Genomic DNA, 27,406 nt, shown 5'->3' on the forward strand with positions numbered 1-27,406 from the left:
ATCCGGACCTGGGAACTTGTCCACCTTAATGCCTTTTAGAATACCCAACACATCCTCCCTCCTTATGCCGACTTGACCTAGAGTAATCAAACATCTACCCCTAACCTCAAGGTTAGGAGAGTCATGTCCCTCTCCTTGGTGAATACCGATGCAAAGTACTCATTAAGAATCTCACCCATTTTCTCTGACTCCACACATAACATTCCTCCTTTGTCCTTGAGTGGGCCAACCCTTTCTCTAGTTATCCTCTTGCTCCTTATATATGAATAAAAGGCTTTGGGGTTTTCCTTAACCCTGTTTGCTAAAGATATTTCATGACCCCTTTTAACTCTCTTGATTCCTCGTTTAAGATTGGTCCTACATTCCCGATATTCTTCAAAAGCTTTGTCTGTCTTCAGTCGCCTAGACCTTATGTATGCTTCCTTTTACCTCTTAGCTAGTCTCACAATTTCACCTGTCATCCATGGTTCCCTAATCTTGCCATTTCTATCCCTCATTTTCACAGGGACATGTCTGTCCTGCACTCTAATCAACCTCTCTTTAAAAGCCTCCCGCATATCAAATGTGGATTTACCTTCAAACAGCTGTTCCCAATCCACATTCCCCAGCTCCTGCTGAATTTTGGTATAGTTGGCCTTCCTCCAATTTAGCACTCTTCCTTTAGGACCTATCTTGCCTTTGTCCATGAGTATTCTAAAATTTACGGAATTGTGATCACTATTTCCAAAGTAATCCCTGACTGAAACTTCAACCAGCTGGCCGGGCTCATTCCCCAACACCAGGTCCAGTATGACCCCTTCCCGCGTTGGACTATTTACATACTGCTCTAGAAAACCCTCCTGGATGCTCCTCACAAATTCTGCTCCATCTAGATCTCTGACACTAAGTGTATCCCAGTCAATGTTGGAAAAATTAAAATCTCCTATCACCACCACCCTGTTGCTCCTACATCTTTCCATTATCTGTTTACATATTTGTACCTCTATCTCACGCTCGCTGTTGGGAGGTCTGTAGTACAGCCCCAACATTGTTACCTCACCCTTCCTATTTCTGAGCTCTGCCCATATCGCCTCACTGCTCGAGTCCTCCATAGTGCCCTCCTTCAGCACAGCTGTGATATCCTCTCTGACCAGTAATGCAACTCTTCCACCCCTTTTACCTTCCTCTCTATCCCGCCTGAAGCATCGTTATCCTGGGATATTTAGTTGCCAATCATGCCCTTCCCTCAACCATGTCTCAGTAATAGCAAAAACATCATACTCCCAGGTACTAATCCAAGCTCTGAGTTCATCTGCCTTACCTACTGCACTTCTTGCATTAAAACAAATGCACCTCTGACCACCAGTCCGTTTGTGTTCATCATCTGCTCCCTGCCTACTCTTCCCCTTAGTCACGCTGACTTCATGATCTAGTTCCTTACAGGCTTTAGTTACTACCTCCTTACTGTCCACTAACCTCCTCATTTGGTTCCCATCCCCCTGCCACATTAGGTTAAACCCTCCCCAACAGCATTAGCAAAAGCACCCCCAAGGACATTGGTTCCAGTCCAGCCCAGGTGTAGACCGTCCAATTTGTAGTAGTCCCACCTCCCCCAGAACCGGTCCCAATGTTCCAAAAATCTGAACCCCTCCCTCCTGCACCATCTCTCAAGCCACGTATTCATCCTGCCTATTCTTTCATTTCTACTCTGACTAGCACGTGGCACTGGTAGCAATCCTGAGATTACTACCTCTGAGGTCTGACTTTTTAACTTGGCTCCTAACTCCCTAAATTGTCACTTGAGAACAGCTCCTCCACAAACCACCTTCTGGATACAGTGACCGCAATGCACTGATGCAAATTTTCCCCACAACAGCGACTCCGCTCTGCTGCCCTCTGCTGGATAGAATTAAGCAAACACCTTGAGAAAAGATCTCTCGTTTGATTATGTTACAGAGTAACAAGTTCCAAAGCATTTTTGGAGAGGGTAAATTAATCCCTGTGATTTCAGTAAAAGCAAATTATTAATCAATCAGCTCAGTGGTGGCTGTCTACATTTTTTGTTAAGTGTGCTTTATTGGGGTACATTTTCAGTTTTTGTGTCCTGCCATCTATGCAGGCTTCCACCTATGCAGGCTGATATCAGTAATCCAAACACATTATGCGCACTGTTTTCTATTCTTCATTATGAATATTTTTGCTGGGCATATCAAAGGTGAAAGTTGATCCTATTATATTCCATTTAAGGAATACGTTTATGGCATGTGGATAACCAAGAGTGAAAGCAATGATTATATTGAAGCTTTGGGAGACCGTGCCTAGCATCCTGCTGTGGTTTAAGATGAAGGTTGCCCAAATCTGACTCTCTTTAAACCTAGAGCAAGTGATTAATGCATTCTCATTTTTTGGAACCATTGATTGTCTAGCTAAGGCTTTTTGTGATTTTGCAGGTACCAATTGTGAGTCACACCGTGAGTCACATTGTGAGGCATACAGGGGTCCAATTGACCTCACATGAAAATTGCCCCATCTCTTGCATCTATTCAGTAGAAATGTCTCCTTTCATAAATGCATGGAAACTTCGGAAGCTCAGCACTTTATTTCAAGAAATTTTAAATTCAATTATCTGTTATAAGAAAACGATGTTGGCATTTGACAAGATTTCCATAGTCCCAAGACAAAATTGCATCGGGGTCTCCATGGGGTCTGATTGCAGTTTCCAGCTCTCATTTTATCCTGGGTCCTAATCACATTTCTTTTGATAACTAACACCTGCACACCTTCTTATTTGCATGTTTTAAACCAACAGATTCTGCAACTGTTCCAGTGCAATCTTCCTACTGAACCTGATTTGTTAGGTTTTACTCTTTTAACAGAGGATGCTGCACTTGAAGTCCATTTATTTTCAAAATAGCCACACTATAATTATTGTACAGATTCCCAGCAGTAAGGTCCTCTTTTAATTGTGATGGTCCATTTTCCTACAGAAGAAATGTAAAACTCTGGATTACAGGAGTTAGGCAACTCTATACAAACCATTTCTTGAATGAGAATTATGTTTGTTTAGCATTATACTAATATAAATTTACCTGCAAAATAAGGAGAAGTGAACACAACTGTTAATTTCAACCCTGTTATCACTAGGGACTATTCTCAGCCCATGCATGGCATTAGACATTAAACTTTAAAATGCTGCAGCCATCGACCATCAATGTCCCAGAAAAAGGTGAACTGCAACCCATGGAATTCAGGTTTACAAAGATATCTGACATTAAGGGTTCGAAATCCGGTTGGCCATGTTTTTGGGTTTTGAGATATACAAAGTGGACTCCTCCTAAAGGCCACTTTATTTCCATCAATGAGCTACCACAAAATCAATTTTATTTTCAATGCCTCTTATAGTTACTGATGGGGACTTTTGGGCTGGATATTTGCAGAGGCAGGGAGACCTTTAAAAATGTTGGTTGGGACATGACTCCCAGCACAACAGTTTTTACCAGCTTGGGGTATGGTTACTGGCTGCTGCAGGTCATTAGCCCCTACCCTGCACTCAGGATCTGGCCGGTTCCATTGCGGGAATAGGCATCTCCCAGTCCTCTGCAATCTTCATCAAGTTGGGGCAGCATTTCAAGGACTCCCAACTGTCCCTCAGAGTTATTGTGATCCATAGTCCGGATGAAGACAAGTTCAAAAATCCTTACCAAAGTCAACCTGTGCCCCATCTACCCACTCCTGTGGCCCCTCAAAAGCTCCATGCCCAGCTTTGCTCCACCATCCACCCATCACCCCCTCCATGGCAATCCATGGGACTTCTGTGCCCATTTACCCATATATCTTTGTGCAAAACCACTGAATCCAATAGCATGTGTGAAAAAGATTTATTAAAAAATACACATTCTTAATATTGCTTTTACTACACTTTTACTGACAATAAAAGTTTCTGTCATCCAGGCACTTAAAAGTAAAGTATTAATAGCCAAAACCTCAAGCACTTCGAACTGGTGGTGCCAAGCTAAAGCTATAATAATTCTTCAATATTTAATGGTATGAAGGTAGTTAGTCAATACCTGAGAACCTTGAAAAACTGAAAATAGATTTGGTACAGAGAATGCAAACAAAGTAGTTAATATTCTGAATGATTATTTCCTCTAAGAATTCACAAGGGGAATAGGCACGATTCGTGATAATCTAAATAGAATTAATTATTTGATAATGAAATGGAAAACCTCCACAGATTTACAGAGCTAAAAGCAAGTCGTTAATATTTATTAATCCATACTAGACATAACTCAAGAAGAAAATCACAATGATAAGCACAGGTAGGGCATTTTGGATTTAAAAAAATACTTTGGGACATGGACATTTCTGGCAAGGCCAGCACTTCATTGCCTGTCCCCAATTGCCCTCAAGAAGGTGGTAGTCAGCTGCCTTCTTGTAGTCCATGTGCACCCCCAATGTTGATTATAAGGGAGTTCCAGGATTTTGACCCAGTGACCATAAAGGAACAGTGACATAGTTCAAAGTCAGGATGGTGTGTGGCTTGCAGAGGACCTTGCAGATGGCGTTAATGCTCTGATGCATTTGCTGTTCTTGTCCTTGGTAGAGGTCATTGGTTTCGTAAGTGCTTTTGAATGAGCCTTGGTGAGTTTAAAAAAATTAATTCATGACAAGCAGGTATCGCTGCCTGGGCCAGCATTTATTGTCCAAGTCTAATTACCCTTGAACTGACTGGTTTGTTAGGCCATTTCAGCAGGCAGTTAACTCAATTTCTGTGTGTCTGGAGTCACATGTAGGTAGACCAGGTAAGGATGATCAATTTCTTTCCCTAAAGGGCATTAGTGAACCAGATGTGTTCCACAACTATCGATAATGGCTTCAAGATCATCATTAGATTCATAATTCCAGATTTTTATTGAGTTCAAATTTTACATGGTAGGATTTGAACCCAGGTCCCCAAAGTATTACCCTTGGTCTCAGTATTACTAGTTCAGTGAAAATACCACTACACCATCGCCTCCCTAGTTACTGCAGTGCATCTTGTAGCTGGTACACACTGCTACCATTGTATGTTGGTGGTGGAGGGAGTGGATGTTGCAAGTGATGGATGGGGTGTTGCTTTGTCTTGGATGCGTTGCTGCTTTGTCTTGAATGCTGTCGAACTTCTTGAATGTTGTTGGAGCTGCGCTCATCCAGGCAAGTGGGAGTATTCCAGCACACTCCTAACTTCTGCCTTATAGATTGAGGACTGACTTTGGGGAGTCAGAAGGCGAGTTATCTACCACAGAATTCCAAGTCTCTGACCTGCTCTTGTAGCCACAGTGTTTATATGAAATGGAAATGAAATGAAAATCGCTTATTGTCACAAGTAGGCTTCAAATGAAGTTACTGTGAAAAGCCCCTAGTCGTCACATTCGGGCGACTGTTCGGGGAGGCTGTTACGGGAATTGAACCGTGCTGCTGGCCTGCCTTGGTCTGCTTTCAAAGCCAGCAATTTAGCCCTGTGCTAAACAGCCTCATGCTTATGGTTGTTAGACGTTTTAGTTGCCGTGAAATGAAGAGTCTAAAGTTCTTGTTCCTTTTCACCAAACACCATTTATTTCACTTCCACAGCCTCTGCACAAAACTCTTAACAACACACCACCTGACAGAGGCCACCTGAAGCCCCTTTACATATCAGTGTCAATTAATGGATACTTAACATAAATGAGACAACTGATTGCAATGTCTCTTATCCCATTACTTAACAGTCTCCCCTTCCTTGGAGAAAAAAAATAATTAGGTGAAAACAAAATTTCAAGAAACTCAAAAACACACACATGGGGCGGAATTCTCCCGAAACGGCGCGATGTCCACCGACTGGCACCCAAAACGGCGCCAATCAGACGGGCATCACACTACCCCAAAGGTGCGGAATGCTCGGCATCTTTGGGGGCCGAGCCCCAACATTGAGGGGCTAGGCCGACGCCGGAAGAATTTCCCCCCCCCCGCCAGCATGGCGGAAACGGCCTTTGGTGCCCCGCCAGCTGGCGCGGAAATGACATGTCGGGGTGGCGCATGCGCAGGAGCGCCAGCGGCCGCTGAAAGTTTCCCACGCATGCGCAGTGAAGGGAGTCTCTTCCGCCTCCGCCATGGTGGAGACCGTGGCGGAGGCGGAAGGGAAAGAGTGCCCCCACGGCACAGGCCCGCCAGCGGATCAGTGGGCCCCGATCGCGGGCCAGGCCCCCCCCCAGGACCCCGGAGCCCGCCGACGCCGCCTTTTCCCGCCGTTCAAAAGGTGGTTTAATCCACGCCGGCGGGGCAGGCAATTTATCGGCGGGACTTCGGCCCATCCGGGACGGAGAATCCAGCGGGGGGGGGGCCCGCAAACCGGCGCGGCCCGATTCCCGCCCCCGCCGAATATCCGGTACCGGAGACTTCGGCAACCGGCGGGGGCGGGATTCACGGCAGCCCCCGGCGATTCTCCAACCCAGCGGGGGGTTGGAGAATGACGCCCATGATGTTCCCCCCCCCTTTTTTTTTGTTTGGACGAGAAAGAAAAAAAAACAGTCACAGAAACAAGCGCCCTTCATTAACAATATCCAAAAGTTTCTGTGAACTCGCCCCTCTTTTCGTAAAACAGTCTGACAGTTGATAGCTCCTGTCGACCCATTTAATTTTTGTTATTTCCCCTCTGTCCAACATCTGCTTCAAATTTGCGATGTCTATCCGTAACCTCTTTTCATTGACACTTTTTGTAGAGTGCACATTTTCCCACAAGGATTTATTGTCAATGTGACAGTCAATAGGTATATTATCCAAATCCCCTAATCCCAAAATTTCTGTCAATCTCATACTTATATAAAAAGCCATATCCACCACCTCTACAAGGCTTAACGTCTCAGCAGCCAAAGTGCTTTTTACCACTCTCCTTATTTTCTTTGTTTCCCACACAAGTGGGCAACATTTACCATTGTTCCCCAAAAGGAAAATTATAAAACCTCCTGCGCTTGAAACCCCATCACATAAATTTGCGTAGGACGCCTCACTATAAACTATGAGTTTCAAGTGCTTAAGGTCACCTAAAACAGGGAACTTCAAAACACACTCCTGCATTTTTAGTTTGGTCAATGCTTTATTTGCTCTTATTATGTCTTCCACTTTGGGATCATTCATTTTTGTACTCAACTCTTAAGACATCAAAACTCACGTCCGGTCTAGTCTGTCTACCTAACCAGTTCAGTTGCCCAATTAAACTTCGCAGTTGCTCTTTTTCTATCTTTGAAAGCATTGCGTCTTTTTGTGAAACTCGGCCACGACTAATTGCTATTGGGGTGATGCTTTCCAAATAAGATTGCTGACGTAAAGTTGCCCCTAACTTAGTCTGTCCAATTTCCAGTCCAATATATTTAAATGCACCGGAATCCTGACATCCACCCCTGAATTCTTTCCTCAAAGCAGAGATTACAATAGCTTCAAAATCACTAGTCGCTCCCCACAAAAAATCATCGACATGCATCATAAAAATGCCAGAAAGATTTCCTTTATAGTGCCAGTAAAACATTGCAGGATCTGCTTTCAACTGGCAACAGCCTAACTTTAACAAAACTGACCTTACCGAAAAATACCAGACTCTAGATGCATCATTTAATCCATATACACATTTGTTCAACTTCCAGCGTACCCCTTCTGTGTTAGCTGCTTCTTTAGGAGGACGGAGAAAAATATCTCTTTTGAGCCCCTGCAAATAGGCAGCTTTTATATCTATAGATTTGCATTCCCATGCCTTTGTGGCTAATAGAGCCAAGAAGATCTTTAAAATAACCTTTCCTGCTGTAGGTGAATCTACCCTTAAATCCTGATCTTCTAAGTTTTCTTCAAATCCCCTTGCCACGAGCCTGGCCTTTGCCTTATAAGTTCCATCCGGAAGAACCTTTTCCGTGCAAATCCATCTGTGGGATAGAGCTCTTTGTCCCCTATCCGGTACTTCCGTGTATACCCCAAATTCACTCCAACTATGCAATTCTTGCTGTTTAGCTTCTTTAATAACTTTTTCATCTAATTTATTTGAAGCCACCAAAATCTTACGTGCATATGGGCTTCTACTCCTATTAGTATTCGTAGTCTTACTCATGTTCCGAGATCTTGACAAACTACGTCCCCTCTCCTGCCTGGTATCTCGTTCTGTACTGCTACTGCTTGATCTTTTCCTTCTGCTGTGGGATGTCCTTTAAATAGTTCTCGACCTTTTCCTGCGGACCTGTTCACTATTCAATGTACTATCTGAACTGGCACTGCGTTTCTGTGCCCTCCATTTTTGAACTTCGTTTTTCCAATCCATTGTCTTGACTCCTTCCCCTGAATGCTGTACATTCAACCAATGTTCATACTTTCCAGTGGCCTTCCCTGCTCTACTAATAACAGTTGCATCCTTCCATTGACTAGACCCTTCAGGCAAGTATGTCACTTTTGTACCAACTTTTGGCAATTGCCCTTTCGGAAAAATGGTCTGTTTTAATTCACCAGAAGTGTTGTGTTCCTCCACAGAAACCCTGTCTATATCAGTTAATTGGTCCTCATAGTTCTGTAACACATGCATACCAGATGACTCTGGTTCCTCGTCATGAATGTCTGCTCTGTCTAAATTTGAAAATTTGTAATCTGTACCCATTATCCTTGATGAATGGACCCTAACAGTTTGATTACCATGTTGCAAAATAATTGTTTTGCCATCTATGCCTATGATCTTCCCTGGGCCTTTCCATTCATTAGAATTGTCTCTCTTATAGTACACCATGTCTCCTTGCTGAAAAACAGCATCTGATGGCCGTACGTTATGTCTTAAAGCTCTGCGAATTCTTTCAGAGACTTCTGCTTCCAAAAAAGCTTTTCTACTGCTATGTAATGCATTTAAATGTTCAGCAAAACCAGAGCTAATTGTAGTCCCCTCCCAAGCTGGAGGCTGGTCATCCAAAATGGACGGAATTTTAGGATTTCTACCAAACATTAATTGATAAGGACTATAGCCCCCAACCATCTGCAATGAATTCTTTGCATGTACTGCCCATGCTAACACTGAATTTTGCCTGCAATTTGGTTGATATGCCAAAATTTTCCGAAGCATGTCATCGATGACAGCATGATTTCTTTCACAGACACCATTACTAAATGGGCTTTCTGCATCCGTATTCATAACTCTGATATTCATGTTTTCACACATATCCCCAAACTCACCATTAGCAAATTCTCCCCCATTGGCCGTAAGGAATTTTGCCGGTGGACCCATTCCTGTCCCTATCCATTTTTCCATGATTTGATCCAGAATTACTCTCTTTTCTTTGCTTCATGCAATCGTTGATTGACTAAATCTGGTTGCTTAATCTACAAAATGCCAAATAAATATATAATTTGCTTTATCCCAGATCTTAAGGTCCATGGCCACAATGTCGTTAAAATCCCTGGCCAAAAGGTAGGGTTACTATCGGTCGTGCTGGTGTCCTTCTGTACTTCCTACAAACTTCACAGTGGTCACTAACCTGTTCTATCAGTTTAGTATAGTCGTCATTCCTTACCCCTGCATCCTTTAATAAATTTTTCAGCCTCCGAGGAGACGGATGTGCAAATTGCCTATGCAGTTTTAATACCACAAGCTTTTTCAGCTAAAGTCCCATTTTCAACTGCCATTAACACATCCTTAACCACTCTACTTGAAAAATTATTTGTCAGTAATGGAATACAATAGTGTCCCGACTGTGTAAATTGTAAGTCCACAGTCTTTCCAAAAACTGTTGCCTTATCCTGTTCCATATCCAGTTTCATGTGTGCTTTCTTCATCGATGCTCTGCTCAGAAGCAAAGGTATCTCATTTGATACAACATCCCTGCTAATGAAATAATTCACTCTAGCAATATTGCAAGGGATCACCACTCTTTTCAGCGACTTCAGAGTATTATCATCCCCAAACCTGAAACTTGTGGGACTTTCAAAATCCTTAACCTTGTTACGATTTTCAGCATTCAAAGAGACAAGGTAACATTTTAACCAGTCAATTCCACACACAGTAGATGTGCAGCCACTGTCCAATACAGCACAGTTGAAGGATTCTGCAACCAACACCCTCATTACTGGCGTAAAACTGCTTGTCAATAGGACAATGCCTTCTTTCTGGTCACTATCTTTTTCCTCTTCTGACTCTTCCGTGTCATGTGTCGCTTCAAACACTCTATCATAACGAGTTGGACAGTTGAAAGCATAATGGTATTGAGAGTCACATCAAAAACATTGATTTATCATGCCCCGTGCATTTCTGGGGTTCATCTTCCTATTGTAGGTTCTAACTGGGTTTCTGTCTTCATAATTTCCTTGTCTTGGTCTCTGTCGATAGTCTTGAGCCCTGTTCGTAGCCATACGATTTTGCCATCCTGTTACTCGTGTATCTTCCAAATTTGCCTGATTGCAGGTTGACCTATTTGGGTCATCAGAGCCATTGGAATCGAATGTTTCCCCAGAAACTTTTGTAAAGCTTTTGTCATCTGCTCGAATAAGGGATCCTTATCAGTAAACTGAACTCCTGTCAAAACCAGGAGCCTATCCATGTTGCTCACTCTAGCACAGTCAAGTAATTTAAAGGCCAACACAGACTGTGGAAATTCCAGGTTGTGTTCTGCCGCCTTTTATATAGTCTGCCAAATTCCATAATATAGTATTCCATGGAGATAGCCTCCATTTTCCGGAACTTATCAAACTCCGACCATGCTTCATACGCACTTAACAAGTCATCTTTCTTATAAATCTTATCCATATAATGTAATAAAGTCTCCAGACCTTCTTCTGAGTCTAACTCTTCCAATTCCAGCTCAGAAAGCACTTTGTTTTGGATTTTACTGCCATATGGTAGAGAAAGAGCCAATGCCATACCTTGTTTTCTCTTTCCCAAAGCAGTTACTTTAGTCCACATAACTACAGCACTTCTCCATTGGTCGTACGATTCCCTTTCAGAAAATAATGGAGGATAGTCATATCCAGACATCTTTATCCTGGGTTCAGCCATGTATCTTTTTTTTTTCCTTCTCACTCACTCCTTGGTTTGATCAGGAAGAGTTCTATTTTTCAAACCTTCACATTTGCACAGCAATCATCCTCTGCTACCATTGTTAGACGTTTTAGTTGCTGTGAAATGAAGAGTCTAAAGTTCTTGTTCCTTTCACCAAACACCATTTATTTCACTTCCACAGCCTCTGCACAAAACTCTTAACAACACACCACCTGCCAGAGGCCACCTGAAGCCCCTTTACATATCAGTGTCAATTAATGGATACTTAACATAAATGAGACAACTAATTGCAATGTCTCTTAACCCAGTACTTAACGGTTAGTCCAGTTCAGCTTCTAGTCAATGGTAAACTCCCAGGATGTTGATAGTGGGGGATTCAGTGATGGTGATGCCATTGAATGTCAAGAGGTGATGGTTTGATTCTCTCTTATTGGAGATGGTCTGTCACTTGTGTGGCGCAAACATTACTTGTCACTTACCACCTCAAGCCTGAATGTTGTACACATCTTGCTGCTTATGAAGTTGGAACGAGGAGTCATGAATGGTGCTGAACATTCAGCAGCGGACATTGCCACTTCTGACCTTATGATGGAGGGAAGATAATTGATGAAGCAGTTGAAATTGGTTGGGTCCAGAACACAGCCCTGAGGAACTCCTGCAATAATGTCTTGGGATTGAGATGATAGACCTTCATCAACTATAACCATCTTCTTCTGTGTTAATTATGACTCTAGACAAGTGGAGATTTCTCCGCCCCCCCCCCCCCTGATTTCTATTGACTCCAGTGTAGCTGGGGCTCCTTCATGCCACACTCAGACAGATGCTGCCTTGTTATCAAGGGATGTCATTCGCATTCCTCCTCTTGAACTTAGCTCTTTTGTCCATGTTTGGATCAAGGCTGTAATGATGTCAGGTGCTTAATGGCCCTCACGGAGCCAAACTGACCAGGTTATTGCAAAGCAAGTACTGCTTGACGGCACTGTTCATGACCCCTTCCATCATTGCTTAAAAATAATCCTCCTCTGTTTCCTGTGCTTTTGTTAATCAACTTAACTCTGTATCCTCTGCTTATCTCCTGGTGCTGATAATGATTTATCTTTATCTACGCTATCAAAACCATCATGATTTTTCACATCTTGGTAACATCTCATCTTAACCTGTGCTCTAGCTTTTCCTTGTGAAGTTTGTACCATTCTTATAAATCTCTGCATCATCTTCAAGACCTTACTGTCCTTCCTAAAATGTGGTTCCAAGAATTAGTCGCTATACTCCAACTTGTACTTACTAAAGGTTTAACAAATCTTCCTTGCTTTTATGCTTATTCCTTATATTTGCAAAGTCAAGGATCCCATTTGGTTTATTAACAGCTTTCTCAAATTGGCCTGCCACATTCAAAGAATTGTATGTGAACCCCAAGGACGGGATTCTCCCTTTGGGGGACTAAGTCCCCACACCCGCCGGAAAACGGGCGAGAATCACTCCGGACTTTTTCCTCGAACGTCCGGCGTGATTCCCCGTTCTCCAGGGAGCTAGCAGGCCTCCGGTGTGCGTCCTGCAGCTCTGGCTGCCAGAGGGGCCCTGCTGGACAGACCGCGCAGCCATGCATGCACACGGTGGCTGCACGCTGGTCCGCGCATGTGCGCGGCGGCCCACCTCGGAGCGGGCGTTGCCGACAAGGCGGAGCCACACAGCGGGCCCGCGCGGAGGAAGATAGGTCGCTCCCGGATCATGATGGCGCCCGATTGTGGGCCTTCCCGTCGTCGAGGCCACCCCCGGTGTCCGATCCCGATCCCCCCCCCCCCCCGAACCATAACACCCCCATCAGCCGCGACTCCGTGTTCCCGCCGGGTGGAACCACATTAGAACCACGCCGGTGGGACTCGGTGGGCACTTGGCCCGTCGAGCGCGGAGAATCGCCGGCGTGCCTTTTCCAACGGCCCCCGACCAGCGCCGCGTCGACCACGTGCGCGCGCGAATGGTGCCGATTCTCCGGTCGCCGGAGAATCGCATGCCGGCATGTGGGCCTATTTTGGGTAATTCTCCGCCCCCGCGGTGAGCACGATTTCAGCGCGGAGGGTCGGAGAATACCGCCCCAGGTCATTCTGCTTCTGCATCCCCCTTTCAAAGTGGACCATTTAGTTTATCTGACATCTCATTCTCTCTGCTGAAATACATCATGTCACACTTTGCTGCATTAACTTGCCTTGCCACATATAAAATAAGTGGTCCCAGCATAGGTGGGGAACACTCTGTACATATCCTTCCAGTCTGAAAAACAACCATTCACTATTTATTGCTTTTTGCTTTCTGTCCTGTCACCAATTTTGTATCCAAGCAGCCATTTCCCCTTCGATCCCGTGAGCTTAAATCTTGCTCATAAATCTATTATGTTGTAGTTTATCAAATGTCCTTTGAAAGTGCAACACATGCAGCTTCAACCTTCTACATTACTTCATCAAAGACCTCAATTAAGTAGTCAAGCATATTTTGCCTTTAACAAATACTTACGATCATTTAGGTGACAATTTTGTATCTGTTCTGGAGACTAAGTCCTCCCGCTAGCAAAGAATTGCGACTAGTCTCTGCTGATGCTGGGAGCGGTGCCCAGGTGCAAGTCTCTCTCCATAACCATGCAAATTTGTGTATGGGCCATCAGAATCCTGGTATTGTGCCACAATCTTGAGCAGGTGGCCTGATCTCGAGGTTCGGCGGCAAACCTCCTTCGCTCCCACAATGCTAGTCCTACCCCCTTCCCCGAGGAGAACCACCCTCATTCCCCCCCGCCCCCCAACGACAGGAATAACTGGTCATCCCTCCTACCGTACGCACGTATGAGGATGGCCTGCTAACTCCACTACCAATCCCTTGAGTCACCCCATCAGAGGCCCCCCATTAGAGAATCTCCCCCCGCCCCCGTCAAAGCTGATCACAATTTTGACCTTTACAAGGAGTTTAAAAATAGTAAATGTGTTCCACTATATTTCTAAGTCCTGATGAAAGTTTTGAGGAATTTTATCTCCAGAAGTGGATGGTTTTGGGTTTCATGTGTGTTAAAATGTAAACAATTTGACAAAAATCTGACTCCATTTGGAATGGGGGTTGGTAACGAGCACCTAGGAGATCAATCCGTTATTTAAGTATTTTAATTAACCATTGTGTGTCAGATTTTACTTGCACTTTGTAATTAACCCAGTGTCTAAAATGAGATGAGGACAGATCCAGAAAATAAATTCCTTTCGCACTGCTCCTCTCCTCTATCCCCCAGCCACAGTATTTCATCAACCCTGATCTTTCTGATCTCCCACTCCCACTGTGCTCCCTGACTGTAGCCTTTGATGTGCCCACCTCTTCTGGTGTCATTTTCCAAGATTCAGCAGGACTTGAGGAAAGCTCATTCTTCCGGGTTTCCCAAATGTAAAACTGCCCACTTGCCCCACCACCCACCCATATCAGGGCCCGTAACTCTGTTTCTGTCTCCAGAAACACTGCCTGCTGAGTATTTCCAGCATTTTCTCTTTACTACAATTTATTATTGGCTTTTGTAAATAATAAACATATATTTGATGGCCAAAGTGGAGATGTGTTATTTGCTGTTTACAATGTCTACATACTTAACACCTCAAAGGACATGGGACTGCTGCTACCAAAACAAACTAGCATTGAATGAGCAAGCGTATTTGTGTATACAGTGATTTAGTGGAATCAGATGTTAATAGTAAAGTCTTTGGTAATCTTACACTTGGAAGCTTTTGCATTTGTTTTCTATATACAAATATCTAAATTTGTTTACAATATTTTTTTGTTTGTTCAAATATCAGCAAATAAGTTTCAAAATATTTTCTTTCGCTTTCAGTTCGGCTCCATGACAGCATTTCAGAGGAAGGGTTCCATTATCTAGTGTTTGATCTGTAAGTATTTTTTCATCTTTGATCATTATTCCGCTATTGTGGCAAAGTAAAATCAACCTGTTTGTGTTTAGGGATTTCTACTGGCACCACGCTGTTCATCATAATAGATTTTGTTGAAGTGATTTTGCAGGCGGTTTTAAGCATTGTCATATTACTTGATGTTGATAAAAGTTGGTGTGGGAGAGCTCGCCATTAAAGTTATGATGCAGTGTTCAAAAACCTGCCTGTTTTCTTTTGAAATAGCACACTAGGTTGTGCACAGTTTTCAAGCATCAGATGCTCCCTATCCCTATAAATATACATAGTGGGCGAGATTGTCCGGTCTCCCAGCCATGTGTTTACCGGCGGTAGAAGGCTGCTTGCCGAACGTAAAGACTGACACTAAGAGTTTCTACAGATATATGAAGAGAAAGAGATTGGTAAAGACAAATGTAGGCCCCCTACAGACAGAAACAGGGGAATGTATAATAAGGGACAAAGAAATAGCTGAGCAATTGAATAGGTTCTGTCTTCACAAAAGAGGACACAAATCAGACACCAGAAATGTTGGCGAATGAAAGATTTAGTGAGAGGGAAGAACTGAGGGAGATCAATATTAGTAGAGAAATGGTGCTGGGAAAATTGATGAGATTGAAGATAAATCCCCAGGACCTGATAATCTGCAACCCAGAGTGCTTAAGAAGGTGGCTCTGGAAATAGTGGATGCATTGGTGGTCATCTTCCAGAATTCTATAGATTCTGGAACAGTCCCTGCAGGTAGGAGGGTAGCTAATGTCACTCCAATATTCAAAAAGGGATGTAGAGAGAAAACAGGGAATTATATCCCGGAAGATGACTACCAGACAGAGCAAGAGAGCGAGGCAGGTAGTGCAGGAGTCTCCTGTGGCCATTCCCCTGCAGAACAGATATACCGCTTTGGATACTGTTGAGGGGAATGGCCTCTCAGGGGAAAACAGCAACAGCCAAACTTGTGGCACCACAGTTGATTCTGCTGGAAAGGGGAGGGGTGATAGGTGTGACAGTGCAATAGTTATAGGGGTTTCAATTGTAAGGGGGATAGCCAGGCGTTTCTGTGGCCGCAAATGAGACTCCAGGATGGTATGTTGCCTCCCTGGTGCTAGGGTCAAGGATGTCTCGGAGCAGGTACAGGACATTCCGGAGGGGGAGGGTGAACAGCCAGTGGTCGTGGTACACATCGGTACAAACGACATAGGTAAAAAAAACGGGATGAGATCCTAAAAGCAGAATACAGGGAGCTAGGAAAGAAGTTAAGAAATCGGACCTCGAAGGTAGTGATCTCAGGATTACTACCAGTGCCACGTGCTAGTCAGAGTAGAAATGACAGGATATATAGGATGAATACGTGGCTGAAGGGATGGTGTCAGGGGGAGGGTCTCAGATTCCTGGGGCATTGGGACCGGTTCTGGGGGAGGTGGGACCTCTACAAACTGGACGGGTTACACCTGGGCAGGACTGGAACTGATGTCCTCGGGGGCCATTTGCTAGAGTAGTTGGGGTGTGTTTAAACTAATGTCGCAGGGGGATGGGAAACGATGCAGGAAGTTGGAAGGTAGTAAAACAAGGGCAGAAACAAAAGGCAGTAAGGGGAAAAGTGTAATGCAGGGATGCCATAGTCAAAAATCAAAAAGGGCGACAGTACAAGGTACAGTGACTGACGGGAGCTCAGTGAATAGGCCCAGTAATACTAAAAGGAGTAAAACGGTAAGTAAAATCATAAATGGAAAGCGATGCAGCAGGTTGTTACATGAAGATATGGGTTCAATGACAAGGAAAATTAGGAGAAATGTTAAGAGGAAAAATAACTTAGGCAAGGTTACTGATCAAGGTGTTAAGATTCAAAACAGAGCTATAAAAGCCAACATAAGTGTACTTTACCTGAATGCTCGTAGTATTCGGAATAAGGTAAATGAGTTGATGGCGCAAATCATCGTGAATGACTATGATTTAGTGGCCATTACTGAAATGTGGTTAAGGATTGTCACGACTGGAAGGTAAATATCCAAGAGTATTAAACTATTCGGAAGGGCAGAGTGGATGGTAAAGGAGGTGGTGTAACTCTGTTATTTAAGGATGACATCCGGGCAATAGTAAGGGATGACATTGGTGCTATGGAGGATAAGGTTGAATCCATTTGGGTGGAAATCAGGAATAGTAAGGTGCAAAAGTCACTGATAGGAGTAGTCTATAGGCCACCAAATATAGTAACATTATGGTGGGGCAGGCAATAAACAAAGAAATAACTGATGCATGTAGAATTGGTACAGCAGTTATCATGGGGGATTTTAATCTACGTGTTGATTGGTTTAACCAGGTCGGTCAAGGCTTTGAGGAGGAGTTTATAGAATGTATCCGTGATAGTTTGCTAGAACAGTATGTAATGGAACCTACGAGGGAACAAGCGGTCCTAGATCTGGTCCTGTGTAATGAGACAGGATTGATTAATGATCTCATAGTTAGGGATCCTCTCGGAAGGAGCGATCATAATATGGTGGAATTTAAAATACAGATGGAGGGTCAGAAGGTAAAATCAAACACTAGTGTTTTGTGCTTAAACAAAGGAGATACAATGGGATGAGAGAAGAGCTAACTAAGGTAGACTGGGAGCAAAGACTTTATGGTGAAATAGTTGAGGAACAGTGGAGAACCTTCCAAGCAATTTTTAACAGTGCTCAGCAAAGGTTTATACCAACAAAAAGGAAGGACGTAGAAAGAGGGAAAATCGGTCGTGGATATCTAAGGAAATAAGGGAGAGTATCAAATTGAAGGAAAATGCAGACAAAGTGGCAAAGATTAGTGGGAGACTAGAGGACTGGGAAATCTATAGGGGGCAACAGAAAGCTACTAAAAAAGCTATAAAGAAGAGTAAGATAGATTATGAGAGTAAACATGCGCAGAATATAAAAACAGACAGTAAAAGTTTCTACAAATATATAAAACAAAAAAGAGTGGCTAAGGTAAATATTGGTCCTTTAGAGGATGGGAAGGGAGATTTCATAATGGGAGATGAGGAAATGGCTGAGGAACTGAACAGGTTTTTTGGGTCGGTCTTCACAGTGGAAGACACAAATAACATGCCAGTGACTGATGGAAATGAGGCTATGACAGGTGAGGATCTTGAGATGATTGTTATTACCAAGGAAGTAGTGATGGGCAAGCTAATCAGGCTAAAGGTAGACAAGTCTCCTGGCCCTGATGGAATGCATCCCAGAGTGCTAAAAGAGATGGCTAAGGAAATTGCAAATGCACTAGTGATAATTTACCAAAATTCACGAGACTCTGGGGTGGTCCCGGCGATTGGAAATTAGCAAATGTGACACCACTGTTTAAAAAAGGTAGGCAGAAAGCAGGGTAATTATAGGCCAGTTAGCTTGACTTCGGTAGTAGGGAAGATGCTGGAATCTATCATCAAAAAAGAAATAGCGAGGCATTTGGATGGAAATTGTCCCATTGGGCAGACGCAGCATGGATTCATAAAGGGCAGGTCATGCCTAACTAATTTAGTGGCATTTTTTGAGGACATTACCAGTGTGGTAGATAACGGGGATCCAATGGATGTGGTATATTTGGATTTCCAGAAAGCTTTTGACAAGGTGCCACACAAAAGATTGCTGCATAAGATAAAGATACATGGCATTAAGGGGAAAGTAGTAGCATGGATAGAGGATTGGTTAATTAATAGAAAGCAAAGAATGGGGATTAATGGGTATTTCTCTGGTTGGCAATCAGTAGCTAGTGGTGTCCCTCAGGGATCAGTGTTGGGCCCACAATTGTTCACAATTTACATAGATGATTTGGAGTTGGGGACCAAGTGCAATGTGTCCAAGTTTGCAGACGATACTAAGATGAGTGGTAAAGCAAAAAGTGCAGAGGATACCGGAAGTCTTCAGAGGGATTTGAATAGGTTAAGTGGATGGGCTAGGGTCTGGCAGATGGAATACAATGTTGACAAATGTGAGGTTATCCATTTTGGTATGACTAATAGCAAAAGGGATTATTATTTAAATGATAAAATACTAAAACATGCCGCTGTGCAGAGAGACCTGGATGTGCTAGTGCATGAGTCACAAAAAGTTGGTTTACAGGTGCAGCAGGTGATTAAGAAGGCAAATGCAGTTTTGTTCTTCATTGCTAGAGGGATGGAGTTTAAGACTAGGGAGGTTATGCTGCAATTGTATAAGGTGTTAGTGAGGCCATACCTGGAGTGTTGTGTTCAGTTTTGGTCTCCTTACCTGAGAAAGGACGTACTGGCACTGGAGGGTGTGCAGAGGAGATTCACTAGGTTAAACCCAGAGCTGAAGGGGTTGGATTTCGAGGAGAGGTTGAGCAGACTGGGACTGTACTCGTTGGAATTTAGAAGGATGCGGGGGGGTATCTTATAGAAACATATAAAATTATGAAGGGAATAGATAGGATAGGTGCGAGCAGGTTGTTTCCACTGGCGGGTGAAAGCAGAACTAGGGGGCATAGCCTCAAAATAAGGGGAAGTAGATTTAGGACTGAGCTTAGGAGGAACTTCTTAACCCAAATCTATGGAATCTATGGAATTCCTTGCCCAGCGAAGCAGTTGAGGCTCCTTCAGTAAATGTTTTTAAGATAAAGATAGATAGGTTTTTGAAGAATAAAGGGATTAAGGGTTATGGTGTTCGGGCCGGAAAGTGGAGTTGAGTCCAAAAAAGATCAGCCATGATCTCATTGAATGGCGGAGCAGCTCGAGGGGCCAGATGGCCTACTCGTGCTACTAGTTCTTATGTTCTTATATAGACCAGTAAGCCTAACATCGTTAGTGGAGAAAATGCTTGAATTCATTATCAAGGACTTTATAGCGGAACATTTAGAAAGCAGTGGCAGGATCAGTTAGAGTACGAATGGATTTATGAAGGAGAAATCATGCTTGACAAATTGTTGGAATTCTTTGAAGATGTAACTAGTACAGTTGACAAGGGGGAACCAGTCGATGTGGTATATTTGGACTTTCAGAAGTCCCACATGAGAGATTATTGTGCAAAATTAAAGCGCATGGGATTGGGGGAAGTGTATTGAGATGGATAGAAAACTGATTGGTAGAGAAGAATCAAAGTGAAGGAATTAATGGGTCCTTTTCAAATTGGCAGGCAGTAACTAGTGGGGTGCCATGAGAAGTCACCATAGTCCCAAATGGCCATAGGCTGCTCTCCCCTTGGAGGGAGAGAGAGAGTTGAGAGAGAGTGTGGGCAACACGGTAGCACAGTGGTTAGCACTGTTGCTTCACAGCTCCAGGGTCCCAGGTTCGATTCCCGGCTTGGGTCACTCTATGTGTAGTCTGTACGTTCTCCCCGTGTCTGCGTGGGTTTCCTCCAGGTGCCCCGGTTTCCTCCCACAGTCCAAAGATGTGCAGGTTAGGTGGGTTGGCCATGATAAATTGCCCTTAGTGTCCAGAAAGATGGGGTGGGGTGAGGTTACTGGGTTACAGGCATAGGGTGGAGGTATGGGCTTCTGTAGGGTGCTCTTTCCAAGGGCTGATGCAGACTTGATGGGCCGAATGGCCTCCTTCTGCACTGTAAATTCTGTGATTCTCTGACTGTGATGATTTAACCTGAGGGCCACCACACCTCAGGCGTTTGAGAAGGCAGAGCCTTCTTGGATAACCTCAGCCGTTATCCGGGAATGGAAACGCGTTGTTGGTGCCGCTCCCCATTATGGACCAGCCATCCAGTCAACTGTGGTATGTTGCTCAATGAAAAACATTAATGGAGGCACTATAATACATGAAAGAATGTTTGTTTGATAGGTAAATTTAATTAAAATTTGAAGTTTTGAATTATTATTTTGTTGGCAACATTATTTAGGGTGTTCGAACGTTTTAATATTTTGGATGAAATGGCATGTGAAAAAACTGTTCAGTGAAGGTATTTTGAGCAAACTGCAGGAATCCAGTTGCCAGATTGCACAGTAAAAGCGAGATAAACAAAACTCCAAAATTAAAGTAAACGTAGGAATTTATAATAAAGATCTGCATTATGTGGCACCTTGTATGACCTCAGGATGTCACAAAGTGCTTTACAACCAGATAACTACTTGAATATGAAATGTAATCACTGTTGTGATGTTGGAAATGAAGCTGCCAATTTGTGCACAACAAGGTCCCACAAATAACAATGAGGTAATGACCAAACAATCTGTTTTAGTGATGTTGGACGAAGGATAAATATTGGCGAGGACAGCAGGAAATGCTTCCCTGGGAGAAATTGATCCAAATTCAAAACAGAAAAATGTGACAACAGGAAGTCAAATGGTGCAGACAGGAAATATGTTAGATCCTCTTCCAAGGACACGAATCAAGCCTCAAGACTAATTTGCACTACATGGGTTTAGCATTGTTGTAAAATTAAAACCACTTCACAGCTGAGCTGTACTTATGTAATTGTACTGGTAGTGCCCTGACCTAATTACAAATCCCTTTACTGTGATCAAGCTGGCATTGCATTTCAATTCTATCAATATTGTCACAAAACATATTGCATCTGCCCAGGCATTTGCCTTTATTATCAGAATGTATCCCATACTACCAGGTTGATTCCCAGCAAGTAGTGGACATTGCATGGCAACCCAGGTACATGCTAATGCATTGGCACTATGCCACTAAAGTACAAGTCTTCATGCCACCGTACATAGAATGTTTGTCTTTTTTTTAGCTAAATTGGCACAATTTTTCTTTGGAATCACGGAAAGTCCAAACTCTCACAGAACACTGAATAATTTACCATCTGATTTATAAAGTTCTATGCAGCTCATTTGGTAGCTATTTCACTGTATTCAGCTTTGAAAACCTAACACCCTCACGAAATACAACCACAGAATATAACCCCTCGGCAATTAAGCCCCTCGGCAATTAAGCCCCTCGGCAAATAACCCCCTTGGAAAATAATCCCCTCGGAAATAACCCCCTTGGAAAACATGCATGTACTAGCTGCGATTGAAACTGGATGATAAATTGTCAGGATGGTATGTTTGGGAATGTTTCATGTCGGTTAATTCCATTTAAAAAAATATCTATTTTTGGTTCCTTCTGTAAAAGATTATGACATTTTGTACCATATACATGATAAGTGCACCATTTTTAAAGATTTAATTCATTTGTTGTTTGAGCAGAATTTGTAATTAGTTTAGTGAAAAGGATTTTAGTTATTCCTATTTGGTATTGAGTACTCTGTGCATGAGATCCAATGCTTTGGTGGGTGTTGCACTCAGTGGACAGAACTTGCATCCTCAGGAATGGACAGCCTTTCCTGATGATTAGAAACATGAATGTACACTGTTGTCAACAAGAATGTGTATAGAATTAGGTATAAATCAGTTATCAAATATTGCACCTGATACAGCAGTTCGAAGGCCACTGAGGCAGTTGTCTACTTGTTAAAGCTAATCCTGAATGTTTGGATATGTTTGGCGAGATTCTCTGTTTGGGAGACTATGGATGGGATTCTCCAATATCGTAATCGGCGATCAGGTGGAGAATCCCTTTTTACGACCGAATCGGGGGCGGTACCTGTTTTTGGATGCTCCGCTCCCTTCAAAACGGCATCATCGGGGAGTACGTTGCCATTGGGACGCCTCAGGACGTCACCTGAAGGCCCTCCCCCGATGGGCCGAGCTCACCGATGGCGGGGATCACTTGTACTCTCAGTTTTCATCAACCTTGCGTGGCAGCTGCGGTCTGTGTCTCGCGCCACCGCCGGGGGGTGGGGGGGGGGGGTGACATGCCACTGGCCAGGGAGGCTTTGGCGAGGGCTAGGGGGGACTGGTGGGGGGTGTTCCGGGGGGGCACTGGAATGTCGGGACCGTGCGCAACCATGGACCCGGCCGTTTTTGGTGCGAGACCCAGCGCCGCTGCTAGCCCCTCACCGGTCCTGGACTCGGTGAGGGTTCGGCATCGTAGAACGCCACAGTTCCCACGCTGGCGTCAGCACTTGGCCACAAAATCGGAGAATCCAGTCCCATGTTCTCCCACCGGAAGTGAATTGCAACTATTTTGCGGAGGCGCAGATCAGGAAGTAATTCGGTATTTTTCGGCATGCAAATGTATGCATCTCCAGGATTACGATGGATTACCGAGGGAAAGCTGCTATCGGGTGGCCGAGCTGGCAGCCCGGTAGCAAGGCCCCGTGGCTGGAACACCTCCCCGCATCGCAAATAACCCCCCCCCCCCCCCCCCCGCCAAATCTCCAGATTTTCTGGTTGCCCCCCTCCCCCAAATACGGGGTGATCCTACCATCCCACACCCCAGAGACACCTATATAAGGGGACTCCCTAGAGACACCTAAATAGGGGGACCATCCCAGACACCCTAAAAAGAGGGACTCCCACAGACCCTCTAAATAGGGTGACACCCAGAGACCCTAAATAGGGGGACCCCTCAGAGACCCCCTAAATAGGGGGATCCCTCCAGAGATCTCCTAAATAGGGGGACACCCCCCAGAGACCCCCTAAATAGAGGGACCCCCAGATACCCCCTAAATAGGGGGACACCCCCCAGAGACCCCCTAAATAGGGGGACTCCCCAGAGACCCCTGAATGGGGGAACCCCTGCAGAGACCCCACCAGTGATCCCTGTATAGGGGGATCCCCCAGAGACTCCCTAAATAGGGGGACACCCCCAGAAACCCCTTAATTAGGGAGACCCCCACAGAGGCCCCTAAATAGGGGGACTCACCAGAAACCATAATTTGACGGATCCCCAAGAAACCCCTGTTTCGGGACCCCCATCCCAGAGTCAGACCCCTGTAAAGGGGGATCCCTCCCAGAGACACCTATATAGAGTGATCCCCCCCACAGTGGCCCCCTAAATAGGGAGACCCCCACAGAGGCCCCCTAAATAGGAAGACTCCCCACAGAGGTCCCTTTTTTAAAAAGAAAAAGGGACACCCACAGAGCTACCTAAATAGGGATACCCCACAGACTGCCTAAATAGGGAGCCCCCCACTCCTCCGAGACTCCCTAATTTGTGAACCCTCACAGAGACCCCTTGGGGAGACCCTCAGAAACCCTCCCATAGAGACCCCCTAAATAAGGGGAGCGCACACAGAGAACCACTAAATAGGAGGACCCCGGCAGAGATCCTTTCAATAAGGGGTGTGGTGATATGCATCACTGTAAATACACAAGGGGTTAATGTGAACACACTACACCTAACTAGACACCAGAGGGAGCACCAGAGACATCATGACACACAGACATTCAACAAATAGGTCAATAAGATAGGACACGACCAATGGGCAGTCACGACACACCCAAACGTGACACCACCACAGGGGGACATTATACCAACCCATATAAAAGGACACAGCACACATGCTCAGTCTCTTTCCAGTGGAGACACTTAGTGAGTACAGACACAGGGTTGATTGAAACACATCACACCGACCATGTGGATTGTAGCAGACTGGTTAATTAGTCTGACTAGCTATAGCAGGATTAACAGGAGAGTCAAATCCAAGTAGGAGAATTGTTAACAGTTTAATAAATGTGTTAAAGCTATCTCCAAGTCTGACCCTTCCTTTGTCAGAGTGCACATCAAGGAAGCAGCTTATGCTACGTCAAGAGCATAACAAAACATGGTAACAAGGAGCTGCTTGTTGAATCCCTATAGCTCAACTCAACAAATTTGTGACAACCAGCAACAGCACCCAGGCATGATGCTCGAGATTCCGGTTCCATAGCAGCTCAGGTACCACGGCAATCTCAGTGCAAACTGGCGTGCGTTCAGGCAGAGATTTGAGATCTACCTGTAGCGTCCGACCTAGATGGTGTGGAGGATGCAGAGAAAATAAAGCTTCTGCTTACCATCGCGGGTCCAAGAGCAGCTGAAATCTTCCAGACCCTCAAATACTCCAAGGGGCAAAACAAGAGTGACTTCCAGGCAGTCCTGGACAAATTCCAAGAATTCTGCGAGGAGGATACAAGAAAAAACAGTAAAAGAGGTGCCAATCCTGACCACAAGGCGCAGGTAGGCCTGTAGAAAATGGCAGTTTTGATTTGCAGCCATCTTGGAAAAGGAGCCGCACATGCGCAGTTGCGCGACGAGCGGAAAGGTCCGTTTGCGCATGCGCGAGAAACTGCGCATGCGCAGTTGAGAACAGGGCCCCAAGTAAAGGAACAGCGATCTGCGCATGAGCAATTGCTTCCTACGCTCTACGTCACAAGCTTCATGACGTCAGAGACCCTGGACCACGCCCACTTAAAGGGGAAATGTCCCAAAACAAGGGGAAAAAATTTTTAAGCCTCAAAACAAGATTCTTTCACCTGGAATGACAGCACAATGCCTGAAATTCGACCAGTCGCTGAAAGTAACCTCCACAGAACCCTGCAACAAGCAGTTAGCACTGCCCTAGAAGATGATATAGTCCTGGAAGACTACAACACACACGAAGATTTCATCTTGGGAGCTGGCTAACCAAGTACCAAATCCGAACCGCAACTAGAGGTGTTGTACCGTGAAGACCCCGACGATGAGTTCTTCGGATTGGGGAATCTTCAGCCCAGCATATATGACATCCCGACTCATGAGTGCAGGATTATGCTGCGGCCTGATGCCAAGAGACAGAGAGCGGTACAAGCCCACAGAGAGTGGCCTGCTGCCACACAGAGAGTGGTCCATGCACCACAAAGGGTCCCAGTCTCCACACACAAAGCGATGAAAGACTCCACAGCGAGACAACTGCATGTCTCCACACAGAAAGTGACTCCAGTGACATGAGCCTCCACAGCGAGCTCGTGGACAGCCTCCACGATGGAAGGAACGCAAGACTCCAGAGTGCAGTCCTTGCATAAACAAGACCATGAGGGTCTAGCAACCTCCTCTGAGCAACCAGCAGCAGACGATGCAGGCTGCCACGCTCAAGTGAACAACAGAAAGACTATGACAGTCTGCCACGCTCAAGTGCACAGCAAGAAGACTATGACAGTCTACCACGCTCCAGTGAACAACAAGAAGACTATGACAGTCTACCACACTCACATGAACAACAAAGCGACAATGACAGTCCACCCAGATTGTTTGAGCCACCAGAAGAAGACTCTGACAGTCTACCCAGCTCAAGTGAACGACAAGAAGACACTGAGACTCTACCCACTGTGTGTGCGACACGTGACGACGGCATCCCACTTCCCATACAAGATGTGCAACGTGACAGACCTCAGCTAGTGTATACAGAGACACTCGACAATCACAGTGAGACTACTGGTGACTCCGGTGACACCACGTTAATTCAAACCTCATCCGCTCGAGCCTTTCCACAAGCAAATGTTTTGACTTCGGACGGGGAGCATCACGAAACCTCAGAAGATTCAAGTGAACCTGAAATGACTCCGGACGGGGAGCATCAAGAAACCACAGGTGAACCAGAAAGGGCTCCAGACGGGGAGCATCGACAAGCCAAAGCTGATTCAAGTAAACCAGACATGACTCCAGACGGGGAGCGCCACGGACTCAGTGACGGCACGCTCAAGGAAACAGCAGATGCCACAAAGGACGCTGACATGAGTTACTGTGTGAAGGACTCGTATTATCCCCAGGGTGTGGTCCTTGAGTGCAGCAAACACGACAACAAAACCAAACAACACAACCTATGAAAACCACATCAAAGACAATAACAAGAAGCATACCAGAGGCAACAACATTGACAACAAGCACAACAAAAACAACACCAATGGAACTACGACATGGTACAACTCTGCATATGTGGGACACTGTTACTGCTCAGCTCAGTACAATGACATACCATGGCAGGACGATACAGATTGCATACATCGCTACCACAAGCATCGAAAGAAAACAAGAGTCCAAATTAGACAACAAAGTGATTTGACCACTTCTTGGTTCCTTACGCACAGGGACACTGACGGCGTTCACAAGGACATGCCATCACCAACTCACCAACCAAACAAGAAAGCCACCCGACCATAATAATTACTGAACTTTGGACTCGTACATATGATTTGGACTTATTGTGTAATCATCACTCATCATGATTTGTACATGTCATCACTTATCTACCTATTTTGTTCAATGTTCTTTAACATTTACAGAAAATATGTAACACGAAAAAAGGGGGATGTGATGATATGCATCACTGTAAATACACAAGGGGTTAATGTGAACACACTACACCTAGCTAGACACCAGAGGGAGCACCAGAGACATCATGACACACAGACATTCAACCAATAGGTCAGTAAGATAGGACACGACCAATGGGCAGTCATGACACACCCAGACGTGACACTACCACAGGAGGGCATGACACCAACCTATATAAAAGGACACAGCACACATGCTCAGTCTCTTTCCAGTGGAGACACTTAGTGAGTACAGACAGGATTGATTGAAACACATCACACCCACCACGTGGATTGTAGCAGACTGGTTAGTTAGTCTGAGTAGCTATAGCAGGATTAACAGGAGAGTCAAATCCAAGTAGGAGAATCGTTAACC

The 27,406-nt window shown here is 44.7% G+C and overlaps 1 protein-coding gene across 37 annotated transcripts in view; it reads left to right on the forward strand.

Annotated features, from left to right (window-relative positions):
• The window catches only part of LOC140408518 (calcium/calmodulin-dependent protein kinase type II subunit delta), a 489,119-nt gene that overhangs the window by 253,347 nt on the left and 208,366 nt on the right, over positions 1-27,406 (forward strand). For all 37 annotated transcript variants that reach the window (XM_072495808.1, XM_072495809.1, XM_072495811.1 and 34 more), the window contains exon 4: positions 14,862-14,916. In XM_072495808.1, the coding sequence (XP_072351909.1) occupies positions 14,862-14,916 (55 nt within the window). The remainder of the gene's footprint in view (positions 1-14,861; positions 14,917-27,406) is intronic.

The sequence above is a fragment of the Scyliorhinus torazame genome, chromosome 3, assembly GCF_047496885.1.
Source record: "Scyliorhinus torazame isolate Kashiwa2021f chromosome 3, sScyTor2.1, whole genome shotgun sequence".
Taxonomy (NCBI): Eukaryota; Metazoa; Chordata; class Chondrichthyes; order Carcharhiniformes; family Scyliorhinidae; genus Scyliorhinus; species Scyliorhinus torazame.